Here is a 21,011-nt window from a genome sequence, read left to right as displayed (position 1 = left end):
TTGTTCCATGGCTTTCAAGGTGACCTCGGTCACTAGAAAAGGCTAAAGTAGCCCTGACCTTGGGGAGGGTAAACGGTAATTGTTAGACACAGACAGACAGTCTTAAGTTGTATATATAAGATATAACACAATATTAAATACTAACGTTCTTTTTGCCATTAAGTGATACTTACTAGGAATTTTTTTTATGTATGCATCCAAAGGGAAAACCTCTCCAGGAATTCTGATGCCTGTGCAATACAGGTGAAGTCCAGGACATGCTGCCAGCAAGACTTAGTTCTTTAGCCGCAGTATTTGTTTGCTGATAGTTGGTAGAGCCAATGATGGCAGTGAAAACGAAATTCCTGATTTCCCTTTTCTTTTTTTCACTCACTCACTAATGTACATTGTCTGTTGCATAAGCTGCAAATGAAGGTGGATTTTTAAAATAATGGAAACATTGTCCTTCCTGACTCTGAAACCGGCTTTATGTTTATTCATCATTTGCTCACCCACCACATGGAGAGAAACTGTCCTGGTTTTGGAGGTTTATTTTTGGAGTTGCAAACACTTACTTCTGCTAGGAGGTTGAGATTCCCAAACTGACTGTGTTTGATTCCTGTCCCTTATGAGTATATGGGGCTGTCTGTTGGGAAAGGCAGCAAGCAATGAGAAGAACGTTCATGCTGCTCTAGTTCAAGTGCAGTTTTGGAGGGTTTTCTCTGTTTTGTTCATCCAACTGGCAGAGCTGAAGAGAGGTGTGTCAAGGAGCCGGGGGTATACTGGGAGTACAGCGGCCATACAAGCCCTGCCCGAAAGACCTGATGAGTATTGGATATGTCAAGACCCAGGTTCAACAGCTTGAAATAAACATCTGTAGGTTATCAGGGGGCTTTAAGTGTTATTTCTAAACTTCTGGAAAATGAATTTTCTCTTAAACTGTTGCAATAGCCAGGTTATCCTAGTTCGGGTTGCTGTGTACAGGCTGTGGCATAAGGTGATAGAGGAAGCACATGATTTTCAAGCTGATGGGGACATCCCAAGTAGGCTGTGACCTAAAATTGGGGAAATGTGATGTAGCAGTGCCATTAGTCTGAGAATGTTATGCGTAAACTGGATTTTTTGAAGTATTTTTCCAAGAATAACTGGTGTTGATCTGAATGTACCATACGACATTCCAGGGTAATGATTTCCATTTTCCTTCGTACCACCCTGAGCTGCCAGTGCCAGTAATGAGGAAGGGGTTGCCAGTAGATGGAACCGTAGAAATGAAGCTTTGTGCTACCTCATCCTAGTGAATAAAGGAGCACAACCTTTATTGTATGGCTTGAAACATGTAGGTAAAGGAGATAAAAAAAGATAAACTCTGCTTACAACTTACTGTCAGTAATTACATATCCTCATTTGAGTTCAACAAGATCAAGCAAAACGAATCAATTATGTTAGGAAAAAATATACTAGATTTGAGAGGAATCTACTTACTGAGCGTGACAATGTTTTTGCATTACTGTCCATCTGATGACGTATGGTAAAATGTGCAAGAATGTAATGCTGAAAAATTATTTTAAATGGCAGATCGCTTTATCCCACAACACAATAGTTGGTAGGAAGGAGAGCTGAAATCTTTTGCCCCATCACTAAAGAGATTAGTGTGTGACATTGTAGAGTAGAATAGCTTGTTCAGAAAACAAGCGGCTCAACCAGGAAAGCCAAGTAAATAAGCTTGAACAACGTTGGGTGTGTGTGTGTTTTCTGGCTTTATCTTGTATAATTTTCAGCAAAAGGTAATGAATCTATTTTATCAAGGTAGCTTAGGCTTGTTTCTGTATTCTCTGGTGAAAAACTCAAGAAGATTGTAGCTATAATAAAAGCAGGGTTTCGATTTTGTTCTGCAGTAGGGTTGCTCCCTTTTATCCCTCTCACTTCATATTCTTTGTTCCAAAACCCTGGCTGTCTTAAACTGCTCTGTACAGGGTAGCTACCAGAAAACTTGATGTTTTCCTGACTTAATATCTGTCATTAACTCACCTGAAATAGTGCTGAACATCTACGTGTTTTCTTCCCCTACCACACTCCTCAGAAATGGACTTTTTTTTTTTTTTTTGTATCATAGCCATGCAGAAATTGAATAAGCTAAGCATTCATCCTGATGGCAATAGAGATAGACATAAGTTTATGGGGGCTTGTGTTTTCTAACAAATGACATATATGCAGCAAAGGAAAATGTGTTTTAATATCTTGCATTTCCAGGAATTGGAGATTTGCCCTAAAATTAAATCACATGGGAAAAAAACCTGTGAAATTTGGGAGATGCTAGCAAGAATGGGCGTTGACATGGCTTTTGCTTTATCTCCCTGATGCTACTTGAAAAAGGGAATGGTCTGGCCTTGTGACATAAACATTGTGACTCTGAGAGAATACTTATTCTGAAAGATGCTTTGAATTGTTTCTGCCTGGAGCACTGCTTATAGAAGGGTTAAACACTTCCTCACTGTAACTTGATATGGAAATATCTCCACCCAGATGACTTTCTCTGCTCTTTCATTTTATTATTTTATTTTACATTTTCTTCTTTCTTGCAAGCTAATGGAACACTGCTAGGTTAACATGAAATGTAAACACTGTTTAAAAAAAGCCGACTGAGGCCACGGGTTTGCAGTAGGGGTGGGAACAAGGTCAGCACTCAGTATTTCTCGTCTGCTGTTTCTCTATTGTTGCACCAGAAAACCCTTGCAGAAAGGCCTATGTATTTCCCACATCCATGGGGTTTTGTCATCATTCTCGTACCTGGCTTGTTCTAGTCTCCTATGTATATCTTTAGCTAGTGTGTATTTTGATACTGGATAAAACGATGTATTGATCACTTAAACAACATAGTTTAAAACAAGAAGTTGAGATCTGAGATTCAAGTTTTATCTTAGCTGTGCTAATACCTTGCTTTGGAGAAGCATCTGTGTAACAGCTTGCTTGGTCTTAGGGCAGAGAAATCATTCCTCTCTTACTCTGAAGTTGCAAAGTTTCATTAATATAAATGTTTAAAAAAAGTTTGTATTAAAAACTTCTTCCCCCCCACGTTCAGTGCTACATCAAGTATAATTTAGAAGCCTTTTATTCAGGTTTCTGCAACATGCTTGATTCCTGCTAGGGGTTAGCAGACAACCAACAGGCAGCAATGTGTAATGCAAGTGGAATCTTAATTTTTTGTTAAACTGTTCCGGTTTTAGAAGCCCTAAAGCAGAATCAAGGCTATCATATTCCACTGGTTTGTGCCAGAAACCAAGAACAGTGATTTGCTCACATCTTTTCTTTCTTTTTCTCATTAAAGATTTAGTGTTCTTAAAGGAAAATAACCTCACAGAAGTCCTGGCTATCTGAAGAAGGCATTTACAGACTCTTAGATACTACGTGACCTCTTCTGTCCGCAAGCTTCCTCAGACCACAGGGGAGTTGTTCCTAGCTCATGCAGTTGTTCTGGACAGCAAGTGGGAGTTAAAATATCATTTATAATCCAGAGAACTATTAGAAAAATACTGATGTATCAGACTGAGCTCAGGGCTCAAGTGATGGTGTTTGCAGATGGATAACCTGTATCCTTGGGCTTACATGAGCAAAAGGTCCACCCAGAGCTCTTGAGCCTGTTTGGGCAAGTCTGAGAGACTTGGTGCCTTGTTACCATTTTAGTGGTGTTGGAAGTTACATGATGACAAGCTGTGTTCATTTTCAGTTAGAACTATAGCTTCTCCTTTGGCTATAACCATCATGACACACACTTATCTTCTCTAGAATGTGTGTGAAGAAATTCTGGGCAGTGTTACATCGGAATTTCCATGGAAGTATGGAGGCAGGTTTAGGCATCTGTAGCCCCAGATCATGTGTTTTTCTTCTTTGGGATTCTGGGGAGAGAAGAGGGCTGTCAAAATGTCTAAATACATTTAAAAGGTTTTTCCAGTGCTAATTTCTTAAAATGCCTCTGAAAAGTGTTCAGCTTTGTCTTGATGCACCTGATTTTGGGAAGGAAGGGAGTGTGGTATGGATGCAAATATCTAAGAGTGATCTCTGAAGAAGTGGTGCTCATTGTACATGTGACCTGGACTTGTTTACCTCCCCTGCAGATTCCTTGCCTGTCGCCCCTCTGTAGCATCCAAGAAGCTCTCAGTACCATGTTCAGCAATGGGACAGTCATCTGGCAAATGTCTTTTTCTCCCTGTCCCCCCGCCAAAAAACAGGGTGTAATACAGTGTTTGGTATTTGAGGAGGAAGATGCGGTGGAATAGCAGAGCAATCATTACTTACTTTTTAGGCTATTTTGCCTGTTTCCACAGTGCTTCTGTTGATCAGGAGGGGCTAAGTCTGAGGAGCCTGTTGTGAGCTCTGGATTACATTTGCACTGGAGCTCTGTGTGTCTCCTCAGGTGTCAGACAGGTGTCCGCCCCCCCCCCCCCCCCCCCCCCAAGTCCTTCATTTTCCATACATGCCCTTACTCTGATAGAATAGGGCTGCATCATGCAATAGGAGCTTGTTCTCCATGGGAATTCGGAAGAGTGTCATGTAGGAGCCAGCATATGTCAAAGTTAGAGAGATGCCGTTGGCTTGCTTCTCTGCTGGACTTTTTCTTGGGCCACCTATGCATTCTGTTTCCCTTGCACCCGCTTCCAGGCTTATCTTGGTTAGTGTCCCCATAATTTAATTAAACAGATCATGGGTTTTCAGGACACACAACTGAGTCAGTCAGGCTCACATTCCACTGTTCCTTCATTCTTGAACTGTTCACCCCCCTTGCCCAAAGCTTGACAGCAGAGCGTTTGCATCTTGCAAGCAGCATTGTCTTTCTTAAGATAGATGTGACACTTGGTTGCATCGGTTTTCATAATGGAAAACTTTCATTTTTGCTGTAAGTATTCATCAGGTGTATGAGGATTCATCTAAGAGTTATGAAACAGTTAAAAGGTTAAAGCTAGACTTAGAAGGTAGGCTTCTCATTAGTAACAGTACAGGTGTTTTGACATTGAAATGTGCTTGACCTGAACCTGACCTTTGAGTGTCGTCTGGGAAGTTTGAGAAAGCTACTTATGTAAAACTTGGTAAAGACGTAAGGTTTATTATTCCTCCTTCAGTTTTCTAGTGATGATGCTGAAAAGCAGATGGGAGCTCCCTTCCATAACCTATTCAGTTTCTTGAATTTCTGTATATATTTTCATCTCTGCAAACCATGAATATGCTAGGTAATCAGTATCTTGGGTTGTCATTGTGCAATATCTTAGTGACTTACAAAATACTAGTAGGCCTAATTGTAGGTATTGCACAGCCAGTTTGTAGGGAAGTGTGCTTCTGAAAAGTTAAATAGCTATATTTATAAAGATGGATAAAAATAATTGGAGTTTGGGTGTTTCTCAGGGTAGAAGAACATGAAGTAAAATGTTGAGCAATTAATTTTAAAGCATGAATTTGAAAAAGTTTAGCATTTAGAAGGTTGAACGTCTCTGGGGTGCAGCATTTCTCTGAAAGGGAGACAAAGATGGATTTATATGTCTCTATGGAGAATGCTGCACGTGCGCTACCAGGCAACTGTGTGACTGGGGGCTGTAATTCAGGAAAGCCAATGTGTGCCCTGCTCCCTGCAGCCAGCTGTGGGTGGGCAGCATCCCACTGGAGACACTTGCCAAGCTGCAGCAGCAGCCTGCCTGTTAACCACCTGTAGTGCCGGCTTCAGTTTATTCAACCCCTGCTTGAAAGAACCAGGCAGAGTACAAAAGGTGTCCAAGTCCTGTGGGAAGTTTTGCCCTGAGGCCACCATGATTTCCTCTGTCAGAACAATGGCTTCAAGCTTTTCCCTTGGGAAGGGTCTCTCTAGGATAATCTCCTGGCACATAAACTGCAAGAGGTGGTAAAAAAAAAATTAATCACAGCTGGTTTTACAGCTGGGTTTATCATTGTCTTTTAGTTTGGTGTCGTTAGGATTCATCTAATTTCTGAATGAAAGCCAAAGTGTCTCCAATAACCCGTTTCAGGAATTAGCATGCCAAATCATTCACAAGCCTCAGAATTAAACCACAAAAATGGCAATGGTGGAGATGCCCATCAGCGTTACAACTAACAAGTGTGTTAGTGTCTCTTTCCTTGCCTATCTCTACAATAAGGCTGCAGTTTTACAGCCATTTCCACCGTTTTCTATCCTTCTTCTGCCTGAAGGATACCCTTTTTGCTTGTCTTGCATCCATTTTTGCTTGTTAAGTAGTCACTTCTGTGTAGACAGCTGCTGATTCAGCAGGATTTCCTTATTTGTGACGTATGTTTTGTATTATTTATGACTTTTATGTTCCAGGCAAAGACGGTAAAGAGGTGCTAGACTTAACAAGTGAGTTGACAGTGGTGATGAGTCTTTTAGATGGCAAAGGAGGAAACTCTCCTTTTTTTAGGATCAACAGTTTTTTTTCGGAATTGTTAAAGTTGTAATGGGGCTCTGGTGTGGAGCGAGTGTCATGGGTTACCTGTCAAATGTACTCAACAGTGCAGAAGGATGTTTCTGTGACACTGAAGTTGCAGACACATTTTTTTTTTTTCATAGTAGAAGCCAGTCTTAAACTACCTTGTCATCTTCAACCGCTGAGCTGCTACTTCATGTCAGAGGGTGTCCTCCTAACATTTTTTTTTAGTCTACAACAGCACGTTCATGCAGTATATTTCCACTGCTCCAAAATCTGTTGCCCAAAAAGACGTGTCTACTAAGCCTTTAAGGAGTCTAACGTGTACCTTAAATGCCTCCATTTGTGCTATACACATGTCTTTAAATATCTTTTAGCATTTGAATGTAACAGAATACAAGATCTCACTTTGTGCTTCACTGGGCTTGTGCATGCTACGTATAGCAAATCCATCAGTGTGTCAGTTCAGCACAGCTACTGCTGATACCAAAAGCCTACAAATGCAACAGCTGTTACTTATTAAACTGAGCGTTCATATATATTCTCTCAACTGTGAATCTTTTTTTTTTTTATCCCTTACCCAGAGAAAGATTGTAAATACATCAGTTATTAACCCTGTAAATTTAAAGACAAAAAAAAATAAGGTTATGAACTTGCTTTTTGGCCTCATGGTGTGTTCAAGTTCTTGCCTGTTGCACGGGCAAGGCAATGTTGTGCGTGTGCAATACGTGTAAACTAAAAATAGCTCAAGGATTTTTACTTTACGAAGTTGGCACAATCTGTAATTCTGTGACAGAACCCAGTGAAATATCCATAATGCACATGTGCTGTAAATTTGTTTTTCTTCAGTGGAGGAAAAGAATACAAGGCTCCTAATATGTCACCTCATGGGTTTCTACATTGCACAATATATGTATTTGTAGTTATTTTGGCTGTATTTTGCAATGTTGTTAATTTCCTGGTTTTGTGATCCTTTCAGTTTGCAAATAACCTTCATTAGTAATTACTACTCTATGAAGATTATTTTTAAAAAAATGAAAATAGTTGTTTTCAGTTTCCCAACAGCAAATGTCCATTATATAGATACTGTTACACTGTATGAAAATTTTGTAATGGTAACTTCCCCATTCTTGAACAGCCTCTGGAAATAAGAAATGAAAAATTTTCTTGCTGCCAATATAGTGAGTGGCTACTTACCCCCTACTTGAATTGTGATTAAATGCAGTTTTCTTCATGCATGTTTTTAAATATCTAAAAGAGTTCTACTAACCCTTAAAATATAAAACTGCTTTAAACTGCTCTAAAGAGGCAATACAAGATACTGTGTGCCTGTTGTTTAATGAATAAAGAAACTTACAGCTCTTAAAACACTAAATAATTTGTTGAAACAGTGCCCCATAGAATAAAATTGCATTTAATTCAGTCACTTTTAGATTGATGATTTTTATTGAGATCTACAAGTATAATCTGACTATATGAGTATTTGCCTACTCGCCAAGGAAAAAAAAAAGGTATTGAAAAAGTCTGGGAGTGTACCAAATTTACAGTAAGGATTCTGCTTTAACCTGTATCATGTCAACACTTAATTATTTTAAATTGAATTTGTGAAGGGATTTAGTTGTCTGTATTGACTTTTGATGGAAATTACTCAAGTATCTAGTTCTTCAAAAGCAGCTTGAAAACGTAAATGCCACAGCATTGTTCTGGGGTGATTGCCCCACCATCAGTGATGACAGAGTAGTGGCTTCTGCTCTGTTGCACTGAGGTGCTGGGATGTCGCTCCACATCTCTGTTTCACAGATGCTCTTGTCCTAGTAAGAAATCAATTTTATTTTTTCCTCCCTTGTTTCTGAACAGTGATTCCCTGGAGACCACCCAGCCTGCTGCAGTTACAGCCCCCTCCGTGAGGAGCATGCCTGCCTGCCAAGAAAACGCTGCTCCCACCAGTGCCACCCCGGCCGCCCCCCTCAAGCCAGGGGGACCCCCCGGTGCTGCCAAGTACTCGGGCTGGCAGCCTGCAAACCAAGCAGGTAACTCCCAGTGAGGCTTTTTCTCGTTTGTTTAAAGACCTTTGGATAGCTCAGGAGAACAGACTGCACCTTGGGTGTAAAAAACCAACAGCCTTCAGATGTCTATTTGTGTGTTTTGAGTACTGACCACTTTTTCTTCTCTCCTTTTCCAAACAAACGGATTTAGCAGTTTTAGTAACCCAGTAGCCCTATGTAAGCAGCTTCATAGATATATCTGATTTTGCAAACAAGAAAAATCAGATGTCTCTCATGTCTATTAAAAGCATATATACCCATCAAATATATATATATGTACACACACACACCTCACAGTTTCAACTTGGTGCTTCCCATGTGACTAAATTCAACAGAGCATATTCCATACTATTTCAGGGGTAGGAATATAACAGACATATGTTTTCCAAGTGATCTTTTCTGAAGCAGATGTTAATTAAAAAAAAAAAAAAAAAGGAAAAAGGGGTTAGAACATTGGAGCGGTTATATTTTTGACATTTGTAGATTTTATTGGAGCTGGGTGCCAGAGTATTGCATAGATATGTGATCTATTGTGATATGGAGATTTGTTTAAAGGTGGGTTATTTCAAGGACAATTTACATAGCTGCTACCGTTTATTGCAGTTTGGTAATTCTTATCCCTCGAAACCCACACCAAAATGCCTTGTGTCTGGAAGGCCTGCTATTTTGATTACGAACATTGTTATGTTATAACCATATCTGTATTAAAATGTGTGATGTGTGTAAGTGTGCACCTGTTTTTTTTAATATTACATGCAGTAATTTGGGGTAATCTTTTTAAAGTAGCTTCTTTCTTAAACTGAGTAAGTCCTTGATGCTGAACTGGAGTAGTAATTTCAAAGGCTCTAGGAAATCTGTATTAATAAGGAAGCTTCAACTGCAAATTCTTCTGGAAGAATGAGATTAATATTCTCCTTTCTCTTTCTGACAAGATCTAAGATGCTAAATACTTTTGTTGTTGTTGTTGTTCTACTATTAAGGATTTTCCCACTTTAAAAGTATATCCAATCCAGAAAAGGAACTACAGAGGCTTTGGCATAAAAATAAAGATAAAACATATGGGGTTAATGCTGTGTGTTTTATGCAATGCCTTTAGCACATGTGGCTAAATTACTGTTGGGCTTGGTAACAAATATATGTTTTGTTGTGGACATGCAGTTCTGCTAGCGAGCCTCAAGGTGGCGATACGCTGTCACGTCTATCCTCATCAAATACCCAGTACATTCCTAAGCACAACATAAAGACTTATTTAAATTTAGGTTATTCTAGCATTGTTCTGCTACTTTAAGTTACTTTTCATTCGAGGGGAAAAAAAAATAATCAATCGACTCTTTTTAAAGTTACATTTTTGGTGACGTGTGTCCTTAAGGCAAATGTTTGGGGGCAGTATGATAGTCCTGCATTTTTTGTAAGCAACTGATTGTGCTCAGTGTTTGACATAACTCTCTTGCTGTCTCACCAAGTGATAAATTGATTTTATTTGCACAGAAGTCACTTGTCAGCTTGGGGTTTCAGTAGTGCCACACCCATTTTCAGTATGTTGGTAGGTGTTCACTGCTAAATCCTACTGCATTACGATTAGTTGTAGTATTAGTACAAGTCTAATGTTTGAAATAGACTTCTTTTTTTTTGGTTAATGATGAACACGCAAAGGATAAAAATTTAAAAGGATTAGTTAAATTACACTTGATTCTGTACTTCTCTGAAAATCTGTGCTTATGCTCTTGGATAATGTGAAAGTATCTTTTTTCACATTAGAGGTACCAATTAGGTAAGTGGTGGGGAAAGCCAGCCAGAGAGTTTTCAGTTGTTATGTTCCAGAGTGGCTTACAAAAAACTTGTGAAATTTATACTGATAGAGAAGCTGGTGGAAGGCAATGGTTGTGAGGATGCCAGCTCTGTGCTGCCTTGCTGTAAGGTCCTGAGGTGCACTGCTCAACTTCCAAAGAAGCAAAGTCATTATCTGCTCCAGGAATATTGAGAGAGCCAGAAATAAAAACGGTAGAAGAAAGAGACACTGAAAACCCAAAGTTTCCTAAAACACAAAAGTGCAGGGAAGAAAACGCAGCAGTGCAGATGGCAGCTGCCTGAGAATGCACAGGGGCAGGAGAAGGTGTGATGTCCCAGGTGCCGGAGGAGCCTCAGCCTTTGCATCTTAGGAGCATGAGGAGTCACGCACTGCCACGGGAAGCCGGTCTGTGCTTGTCCCCTGTATGTGGAGCTGCTTGCTGAAACAGAGAGGAAAACCGGACTGTTTGGAGATGTCAAAATGCTCTTGGGCTTTGTTCATCTTTTACATTATCTGACTTCATCAGTCTGAAGGCACCTTCATCTTGCCTGCAAATGAGTGAAGAAGTGGCATACCTGATGCTCCTGCTAGCCTGATTTCTGAGTTGAAAGGAAGCGTTTAATGATTCCATTGAAATTCCAGGAGTAGCCGATGGGCCGGAGACTTGTCCTCAGGTTATCTGACAGGTTTCACTGCAGTTGTGCCCTGTAAACCTGCTCTAGGCTCACCTCCGGTTTGATGTGCCACGCATTGCCCATGTTGTTCAAGGGGTCAGTAATGCAAAACTAGCAGATGGGAGCACGACCCATGCAAGTCATGCATGTTGTAACCCGAGCACGGTTACAACAGAGGCGGGATCAGCCTTTTTTTCTCAGACCTAAATTTTACAAAAAAAAAAAATCCAACGTTTTGCTGTACCTGAGCTTACTCAGGCTGAAACCAGCAGTCTGACAGGTAAAACTGTTTCAATAGTTGAGTGTGTTCATAAAATTAGTCAGATGTTGAAGAAAAACTATAACTGTTTCAGGGTATGTTTGGACTTCTGTCATTAATTCTACCGTTTGTTTGCAGTCTGTGAGCATGAAGTTTTTTAAAAGTAAAATTGCCAGTGCTTCACAGGCCAAACAAAATTTGGCATCATCAGTCTCACAAGATTTTAAACAAACAAAACCCTCTTGATTTCATAGTTGAAGCCTAGCTTAGGAAATAATTAGAAGGAAGACATAATCTTATGCAAATGTGTATATCAGTATGCTATTAATAACTGAAACTTGGAGTATAACATCGAGTTGTTTCCATAGCAAAGCAGGCATGTTGCAGGATTTTGTTTGTGTCTAGGGAAGCTTTAATCTGCTGTTTGATGGCATGTCATGAATATTACTAGTGATTTTATTTATTAAGATGCTCATAAGTCATTTGGTCAGAGAGCATCATTTGTTTCTTAGCTGGAATCTCCCTTTCTTGGATAGATCACCAGAGAATACCCTTACATATTTTTATTAAAAGTAGCATGGTTCCTTTTTTGTTGATTTGGTATAGGATTTGTGGAGGTTTTGTTGTGTGTTTAGGTTTTTTGGGTGGTAGGTTTTTGTTTAGGTTTTTTTTTTTTTGTGGGCTTTTTTTTTTCCTTTTAAGATTGTGCAGAGATACCCAAAGATGTCAGAGGGTTTTTGTTGCAACTGAGGTATGAGCTCCGATGACCTCTATTTCACAACCTGGAAAGAAAAAGCTGTTGATGAAAAAGATGATCTAAGTTGAATGGCTGAGATAGTGAACCTGGAGATGCTTCAGGAACTGGGCGTCACTGTACAGAACTCAATTGTGATCCAAGTGATCTCGCAGTGGTAGCACCCTTGGAACTGACTTATCCTCATCTGCTGTTGGAGGGCACTCATGGAGTACCCGTGAATGCTATTTTGCTAGTCACCCTCTGTGAAGGTAACAGGTTTTATTCCCCTTTGGAATAAAATCCTGATATTAAAGGATTCCTCAGTGGTTTGGTAAAGGAAATGAGGGATGGCTGCCTCATGCTTTCTTTTAAGGCATGGGTAAGAAGCTGGATAAGCAGGATAAAAGCCTGGCTTGTCAAACAAACAAAGGAAAAAAATCTGATCTTTGGCACATAGGGTGCACAAGGGGTTGAAGATGGGGAGCAGGTGAGGTGTGCACACAGTGCAGCTGTGTCATCTACCTGGGCAGTGGTTTCCAAATAATGCATTTGCTACCAACCTGTCTTGTCTGTATTGTTGATATTTTTCAATTGTTGAAATAAGTCAAATTGTGGTTTAACGCACGTTACTGTGTGTTCAGTGTACAGGCTAGGATTCGTAATAGTTCGGACTTCATTTTTGTTGAGCTATGATGTTCTGTTCACCCACCAGAGGGAAAGGCTTTTTACAAGTTTATATTTAATTAAAAAAAAAAAAAAAAAGGTACCCAGAACATCCTATCTACATGGCAGTGAGTTATTCTACCAGTTGGTAACTAAGTGTTACCCTATGCCCATGTAGCATTGCTCACCCCCAAGCAACCCCAAAGCATTTTCCAGTCTCAGTACCATGTGCAAGCACATGATGCACGCACAGGAATGGTTTTCACCCACCACTGCCATGCAGTCACTTCTTGGGTGAAATGTAACAGCTGCTTGTCAGCAGGCTGTAACACTCCACGGCATCTTGAAAGGAAGTCAACAGCACCGTGGCAAATTGAAACTGCTGGGACAGTTTAAGAAAGTATAATTACCCAGTAAATGCAGTTACACAAACTGGAGTTTGGCCAGGAGACAAACTGTTCTTGCCGAAAGCGCAACAAGATCTGTAATGGTCAGAAGAGGTCAGGACTTCCAGTGTTACATTTCTCACGTGAAATTGCCTCCTCTTTCCTTGTGTCTTCAAGATGCTGTTGGTGCCGTGGGAGCTGGAGAGGCTGGGTGCCAGGCACTGTCCTGCCACTGCCATGTCCTGCCTTCCCGTACAGGAGCTGGGCAGGCAGCATCCTGCTTTGCTTGCAGGGGTCTGGTGGGATCATGGGGTTACCACGGTGAGCTGGTACAGCTGGTGGCCAGAAGAGCTGGTTTGCTGCTTGGAGAGGAGGGTTTCATCATGATTGATGACCTACGTTCTTCCTAGGCTTGGCAGCTGAGTTACAAGGATGGGATGGGGAGGGTTTGCGATACAAGTATCTGAAGATTGCAGTTTTAAGTGACCAGTTACCCACATGTGCCAATTTCCTTATTCCCAGGGTCTCTCTCAGCCTGATACCACTGGGATATATAATCCCCTTCCAGTAGAGCTGCTTGGGAATGTCAGCATATTCTGCAGTGCTCACAACTGTCAGTTGCTTAATCCCGAGCCAGCACATGTGTTAAGCACATGCTCCCTTCAGCAAAGGGAACACACTTGGAAGCTGACTGTAAGCACAGAAAAATTGCTCCCCAGGCAACTTTGAAAAACTTTGCTATTTCCTTGCAGTTGTTTTTTTGTGTTTGGTAGACTTGCATTTACCATCTCTGGAGTTATCCTTAGTGTGCTGTCTTGCTGCATTTTTTTTTCGTTTATCCCATTCCCTGGATAATATTAGAACTTTAAAAGCAGGAGAAAATACAAGCCTGCTCATAGGTGTGATTTGACATCCTGTCCTGCATATACTGGCAGTTTGGGTCTTTGTCTCCTTCCTTGCCACTTATTCTGTAGAGATTTGCTGAGGAAAATAGGGTAAAAGTCCAGACCATTATCAGACTGGGGAGTCTGCCCAGAAGGTCAAACAGTATGAAGCTGGGGAGAGGGAGGAAGGCACCAAGATTTATTGTGCTATCGCAGAATGCTTGGTCCTGCCAGTAAGGCCTTGCTCAAGGTCCGTAAAGGGTTGGACTGCAGCACTTACTGTCCTTGTCACCTTTGTGTTTCTGTGTTTCATTTGCCATTACCCCAGCCCTTGTTTCAGTTCTGTTGATCTTATAAGACACCCTGAATGGGTAAGTTAATCTGATAGCTCATCAGCTTTTGGAATATCTTTGCATGGAAAATGCAACCAAACTATTGTGTCACCATCACCTTGTTCTGAGTTTTGTTTTTAGAGCGCTCTTATCCTAATTTGTTTCCTTTGTAGAACAGGAAATTAAAGGCAGGACTAATTATTATAGGGGTTCGAGGAGCTGCATGCCCATTGAGGACCATGGTCTGAACTTGGGGAAGAAACTGGTGTAACACTAAAAGTTGTTAAGGCTAATCCTTATATCATTGGCAAGGCCTCTGCTAGAAACAGTCCCAAAATATAAACAGTTCTAGTATTTTTTACTGAAAAAGGTTGTTAAAGTTTGCTCCTCCATGATGCAGTCACCATTCATAAAAACAGAAATCCGTGTCCATAATACTGGTATGATTGAAAGGTCAAAACACAAAAGCTTCCTGATCCTAGTGTACGGACTGTTATTCTTATTAATTTTTCATCTGATCTAAATGATTATATCATCATGTGACAGCAAACCACAAGAACTTGTTCTTACAAGTTAAGTAATGTGAAGTCACTTAGCCAAGCAAAACCCATTGTGAAACCAGAGTAATTTGTAAGTGTCAGCTTTAATTTGTTGGTAGTATGAAATTGTAACTCCAGCAGACATGGTGAAAAAATGATGTTTCTGAAAGTTGAATGTTTATATTTAAGAAGGGGTAGATCATAGTAGTGATGCAGAAATGCATGGAATGAGGCAGAATGACCTGGTGTGCCTGAGCTACAGGGTCTGATGAACAGAAACTCGGCTTTCTCTTACAAATGTGACCTTTGACAATTTTCCTGTGATTTGGTGTTGCTAAAATCATGTGCTATCACACCAAGCTGTGCACTTAAACTAATTACATACATAAGTCAAATGCACATTCCTTTCTCTAGTCATTTAAACGGAGGTGAAGAGATTATTTGTCCCTGGTTAATTTGCACCCATCAAGTGGGGAACGTTCACTGACTTTCAAAATTAGACGCTCATCATCTTTGATTTGTTAAAAAGCAACTAGCCTGTTGTCACGGACTGACTTGCCAGATCAGTTCCTCTTCATTTGCTAGCGCCACCTCAGAACAGTGACGTGTCCTGTTTAGATGTACAGGTGTAGGACACCCAAGAATTATGCCTAATACTTGTTCAACAAACGAACCTCCGATATTTCTCTGATAAATGCATTCTTGTCACTATTCAGTGTTAAACATCAGCTCCATGAAAGTGGCAGATAATCTGTGTGTGAGCGAGACTGGACAGCTTGGCATAGCCAAGCTGTTGAGGTCAGAACAGGAGCTAAAAGCAAGGGAGGCAAGATGTTATCTGTGGAAAGCTACCAAATGGGTTTCTAAACTGTCACTCCAGAGAAACGAAACACTATTGTACAGGTCTTCATTTTTCTCTTTTTTTTTCTTGAGGCACATTTTCGGTAAAAGCGACGCCAGTTGTGCCAAATTTGTGACGGTATGTGATGTAACAAATCACAAGGAGACAGACTGAGTGAGCCAAAACCACCATACTCGTTTTAATTAAGATGCTTTACAGCTAATTTAGCCGGAGCCTTTCCAGTTGAAAGGCTGGTTGCTAGTGCAGGAACTAGCCCCTCCAGTTGCAGGGGTTGTTGAAATTGGGCCGGGGTGGCACCTGTTGTGATTTTCCACGGGGCACATACCAGTCTTCCCCGGCATTTAAAGATATGATAATGGTTTAATCCTTCCTGTTCTGCCTTTAATCAGTGGTGGGGTTTTAGCTCTGAACAAACTTCCAGGACTCCGTAAGAAACAAAATGAGAACTGCTGAACACAGGGGGTTTGGGTGCGTTTTTGTGTGTGTTTTTGGAGGGTTTGTTGTTGTTGGGTTTTTTTCTCTCATCTTGCTTGCCCTGTAGCTTTCTCCATTGAACTTCTGCAATTTCATGCGGTCCTGGGAGTGGATGGGGTGTTACATACGGCTAATGTAACAAGCTGACAGCCGAGCTTTTCAGACACGTTGCCTCATCCGGCCATCTGTTTGGTTTGGAGGGAAGGAACAGGAAGATTTCTTACTGTACAGATATATTAAGAAAAGTCAGAAAATTGGACGTATGAAGCTTTATATTTTCCATTTATAATACAGTAGTTTGATAGCAGTGTGTAAATCACCAAGTTAGAACACTTTAAAATGAAGTTCTGGCACTCCCACTGCTTAAAGTAGCATTGTTATTTATAGATATTACATGAAGTCTGATGTTATGTTTAAGTGAGCATTAAACAGTTCAGGCTGTTGTATTGTTGCTACGCACTGGAGAACCTCTGTCAAAGTGACTTTGGCACTGCCATGTATCCGCCTTTCTCCCTTTGTCTTCCAAACCTTTTGCCAGTGTTTGCGGTTATCCATGTGCTCAGCAATGGAACAGCCTATTGTTAGTCTAGCAAGGGCAAAGTCACACGGATTTTTGAAAAACAAAAAAAGCCAACTCTTTACCTTGCCTAAAACTTTGTTAAATATTAAACTGGCCGTACCGAGGAGTTTAGTGAAAGCAAACATTGAGGGTTTGCTAAACTTAAACTTAATAAAGTAGAAGGTTAATAGCCAGGTACAGAGTGTTTTCTGTTTTAGAAAAGCCAGCTATGACAATACACAGGTGCAAATCAACAGTGCCTTAGAACGTTTAATTAACGAGAGTGAAGGCGAGGTGAAGCCTGCAAAACCCCCCAGCTTGGCTACAGAGATCTTTTCATGGCTTGCAGAGGACCCAGACTTCTCTGGCACTCAGGGTAGAACAGCTCCTGATGGGGTATATAGTTCTTTATTATTCTAATATGTATTTTATTTATTTATTATATTTTTATAGAAGTATTTGCTTATTATAACTTGTAACTCTTCAGAGCATGCACGAAAGTTGCTGCGCTCTGTCCCATTTCTAGCAACAAAGGTGGTCCCCAGAAAACACGTGGTGAGATTGTGTCGTGAGGTAGCTGGAGTGGTTTCCTTTCCCATCCCCACACTGCCATCATTTGCAATTAAAAATATGCGCACACCTTGCTAGATCTTGGGTACTAGGGCACCTCCCCAGCACTCTTTGAGAACAGAGCTGCTGATGGGATCCAAAATCATGTATGTAAAAGGTAAAAAGCAAAGTATATACATAAGCCACAGGAAAACAGACTAATTGCCAAGAGTTGAGAGGTCTTTTCTTAAATTGAATGTCATAATTTGTACCTACCTTGTTATTACTGGTGTGCCCTGGTAAAAGCTTCTCATTGCAAGAAAAAACATCTGCATGTGTTTTCCCAGCTTGATGTTTTTCTTTAAATCATGTGGTTGTGTTTCAGCCTGAAAAGTTTCCAAGGGAGTAGGGAAAAGAAAGGAGCGGAGAAGAGTGCGGGAACTCTGAGTCTCTCCCCTTCCTCTCTGCTTGCAGGAAAAACATCTTGTCCAGTAAAGGAGTGTTAAACTTGATGTTTAAGTGGAAGGATAGTTGGGAGACACCAATGTTCATTCTAAACAAGAAAACAGACCTCATATTTGAAATTCTGTAGCTCTAAGAGGTGGAATATTGTTGGAAATACATACTGAGAATTCATATAGATTTTAAGTAGGTGACTAATACTGTTTGTTTGGCTTTGTTGTGGTGTTTAGTTGTTGGTTTTTTTTTTTATTCTCAAAAAAACCCAACCAAACAAAAATGCCACCACCAACAAAAAAGTGTTCAATGGCTTGCAGTGGAATTAATAAACCTTTGGTAAAATTACTAGGGTGTTAAAGGTGTGTTTGTGGCCTATGGAAAGACACAAGTGGGCAATAAAAACTGTCCTCTGTCTGGTGTTCAGATGGGAAGGAGGAAGGTAAGACTGAGGCAAATCAAGTGGTGAGAAAGAGAGGATGATCTACGGGGGGAAAAAAATCCAGCAGAACAACTGTAGAAAGTTTACAAAGAAACCAGTATAATAAATGTGGTGAAATATCTATTGCTGTACTTTAGCAGTGCATTTTCTTTAATAAGAGTATGGATCTAAGGGTGATGGAAGCAAACTAACAGCTCTTCTTTAGGATGGAAAATCTGAACTAAAAGCAACTTGAGTCCAATTAAGAAAAGGAATAGAGAGGACTAATACTGTGCAAGGTATTAGCGTGACTACCAGCAAAGAGAAAAGTACCCCTTGAGAGAATGCAGTGGGGACGAACTGTGAGCATGGGCATTACATTGGCCTTAAGAGGTGGAAGAAGTGAGTGTTTAAGAAAATACTGTATAGTCTTGCTTTTCAAGGATTTTTGAGCAGAAAGCAACCTTTTCTGACAGCATCTGCAGCAATCAATGAGATATTGTTCCCATCATAGCAGACCAAATAGTGATAGAAATTTACAAATGACAGTGGAAAAGCCTTTTAAAACTTAGGTTTTGTCCAGTATCCAAAAATATTGTGGTAAATATAGAAGTACTGAAGGCGTAGGGCTTATTTGCTGTTCCCCTATGCTGTTTGCATAGTGGCTGTGATCCCATGGGAGTCCTGTGTCACCCTGCATCTGCTGAAGGTCTGGGCATTGAACTTGAGTTCACTGATTTCAGTGGAAGTGGAGCGGGTCCATTTGCCTTTGCTGGTCCTCAGCACTAAATGCCAAGCTTGTTTTTCCTCAGGACACAGCTCTTGCTTAACAGTACTAATTTGTGTGGTTTATATTATGGTTCACTTGAAAGAGAGGTTTTGTTTTAACATAAGGTCATTAATAGACTGAAGTTGTTTCCCAAACTGACGGACTGTCTCCTTCTCTTCTTTTTTTAGTGCTTTGAGTAACTCAGAAATTACTGTTTAACAACTCTGTAGAGAAAGTTTATGTAGACAAATTCTGCTCCTGGCCAGTAGTAACTTTAAAGTTGGGTAGTTTTCAGAAGAGCATCATTCATAAAAAAAGCATTAATGAAAGTTGTAATGAGACCAAAGAAAAGGGAATGATTGTGATGTTTGTACTTTTTTTCCTTTAAGCAAACAGAAGGACATTTTTAACTATGTAGTGCAAACGAGCTAGCTGATGTGTCTGAATGGGCTTTGTCTTTCAGCAGATAACTCAAACAGAAATTAGTAATATACTAGAAGCTGTGCTGCAATTTGATTTATGGCAAAAGCAGTCTTCAAACAGATTTGGTTTTAGTGTGCATTTTTGTCTTCTCATGAAATGGGATCTGAAAACTAGAAAGCCATGTGTGATGACAGAGGAGGAAAGTGATATTAATCAAAACCACTTTTGTTCATGTCTTCAAAGCCTTTATGCCACCTTTCCCATTTTTTCCCCCCATTCCTATGTTTTCAGTTTAGCAGCCATTTATAATCTTAAATGAGCTACAGTAGCAGAGTGACTTGTTGAAGATCAAGTGCTGCTACTTTCTACTCAGGAATGCTGAATGTTTTTAAAATCAAGATGTTATTTTTTCAAGATATAGTAAATTATACATTAAATTTAATCAACAGTCTTGTATTTTAAAAAAGCAACAACAAAATAAAACAAAACCCAACAAAAATACTCTGATGAACTGGTATACTTTTTGCTACATAAAATATGGAAAGGATCCCAAAGAGTCAGTCTTGAAATGACCTGATTTGAGGAAATTTGATGAACCAACCAGTTAGGGGGAAAAAATAAAAAGCATATGACTATAAGCTTGTGGAGGAAAACATCAGGAGTATAGTCAACATGTATTCACCAAGGGGAAATCATGCCTGACCATTCTGATAGCCTTCTGTGATGGAATGACTGGCTGGGTAGATGAGGGGAGAGCAGTGGGTGTTGACTGCCTTGACCTCAGCAAGGCTTTTGACACTGTCTCCTGTAACATCCTCACAGTTAAGCCAAGGGCATGTGGGTTAGAGGAGCGGACAGTGAGGTGGATCGAGAACTGGCTGAATGGCAGAGCTCAGAGGTTGTGATCAGTGGTGCAGAGTCTGGCTGGAGAGCTGTAGCTACCGGTGTGCCCCTGGGGTCAGTGCTGGGTCCGGTCCTCTTCAACTTAGTCATCAGTGACCTGGATGAGGGGACTGAGTGCACCCTCGGCAGGTTTGCTGATGATACAAAACTGGGAGCAGTGGCTGACACACCAGAGGGCTGCGCTGCCATTCAGTGAGACCTGGACAGGCCAGAGAGCTGGGTGAAGGGGAACCTCATGAAGTTCAATAAGGGCAAGTGTAGGGTCCTGCACCTGGGGAGGAGCAACCCCATACACCAGTACAGGCTGGGGTTGACCTGCTGGAAGGCAGCTCTGCAGAGAAGGTCCTGGGAGCCCTGGTGGACAGCAAGCTGACCACGAGCCAGCAGTGTGCCTGGTGGGCAAGAGGGCCAATGCTACCATCCTGGGGTGCGTTAGGAGGAGCATGGCCAGCAGGTCGAGGGAGGTTGTCCTCCCCCTCTACTCTGCCCTGGTGAGGCCACACCTGGAGTGCTGGGTCCAGTTCTGGGCTCCTAGTTCAAGAGACAGGGAACTGCTGGGGAGGGCCCAGCGGAGGGTTATGAAGATGATCAGGGGACTGGAGCATCTCCCATATGAGGAAGGGCTGAGGGAGCTGGGCCTGTGTAGCCTGGAGAAAAGGAAACTGAGAGGGGGATCTTATCAGTGTCTACAAATGTCTTAAGGGCAAGTGTCAAGAGGATGGGGCCAGGCTCTTTTCAGTGGTGCCCATCAACAGGACAAGGGGAGACGGCACCGAGTGAAACACAGGCAGTTCCTTCTGAATATGAGGAAAAACTTCTTTACTTTGAGGGTGTCGGAGCCCTGGCACAGGCTGCCCAGAGAGGCTGTGGAGTCTCCTGCCCTGGAG

The 21,011-nt window shown here is 41.1% G+C and overlaps 1 protein-coding gene and 2 long non-coding RNA genes across 8 annotated transcripts in view; 1 reads left to right on the top strand and 2 right to left on the bottom strand.

Annotated features, from left to right (window-relative positions):
• The window catches only part of PDLIM5 (PDZ and LIM domain 5), a 132,997-nt gene that overhangs the window by 93,855 nt on the left and 18,131 nt on the right, over nucleotides 1-21,011 (top strand). For all 6 annotated transcript variants that reach the window (XM_055722273.1, XM_055722198.1, XM_055721915.1 and 3 more), the window contains one exon: nucleotides 8,259-8,431. In XM_055722273.1, coding sequence (XP_055578248.1) covers nucleotides 8,259-8,431 — 173 coding nt within the window. The remainder of the gene's footprint in view (nucleotides 1-8,258; nucleotides 8,432-21,011) is intronic.
• On the bottom strand, nucleotides 8,668-12,601 carry LOC114017159 (uncharacterized). The gene is made up of 2 exons (XR_003562044.2): nucleotides 10,811-12,601; nucleotides 8,668-10,674 (listed from the first exon to the last, which is right to left on the bottom strand). It is a non-coding gene; the product is annotated as an uncharacterized LOC114017159 (long non-coding RNA).
• Nucleotides 15,721-19,614, bottom strand: LOC114017160 (uncharacterized). Its single transcript, XR_003562045.2, has 2 exons — nucleotides 17,429-19,614; nucleotides 15,721-16,229 (listed from the first exon to the last, which is right to left on the bottom strand). It is a non-coding gene; the product is annotated as an uncharacterized LOC114017160 (long non-coding RNA).

Source organism: Falco cherrug, chromosome 1, assembly GCF_023634085.1.
Source record: "Falco cherrug isolate bFalChe1 chromosome 1, bFalChe1.pri, whole genome shotgun sequence".
In the NCBI taxonomy this organism is placed as follows: domain Eukaryota; kingdom Metazoa; phylum Chordata; class Aves; order Falconiformes; family Falconidae; genus Falco; species Falco cherrug.
Note: the sequence above shows the minus strand (reverse complement) of the source record. Positions and strands in the feature narration are given on the sequence as shown.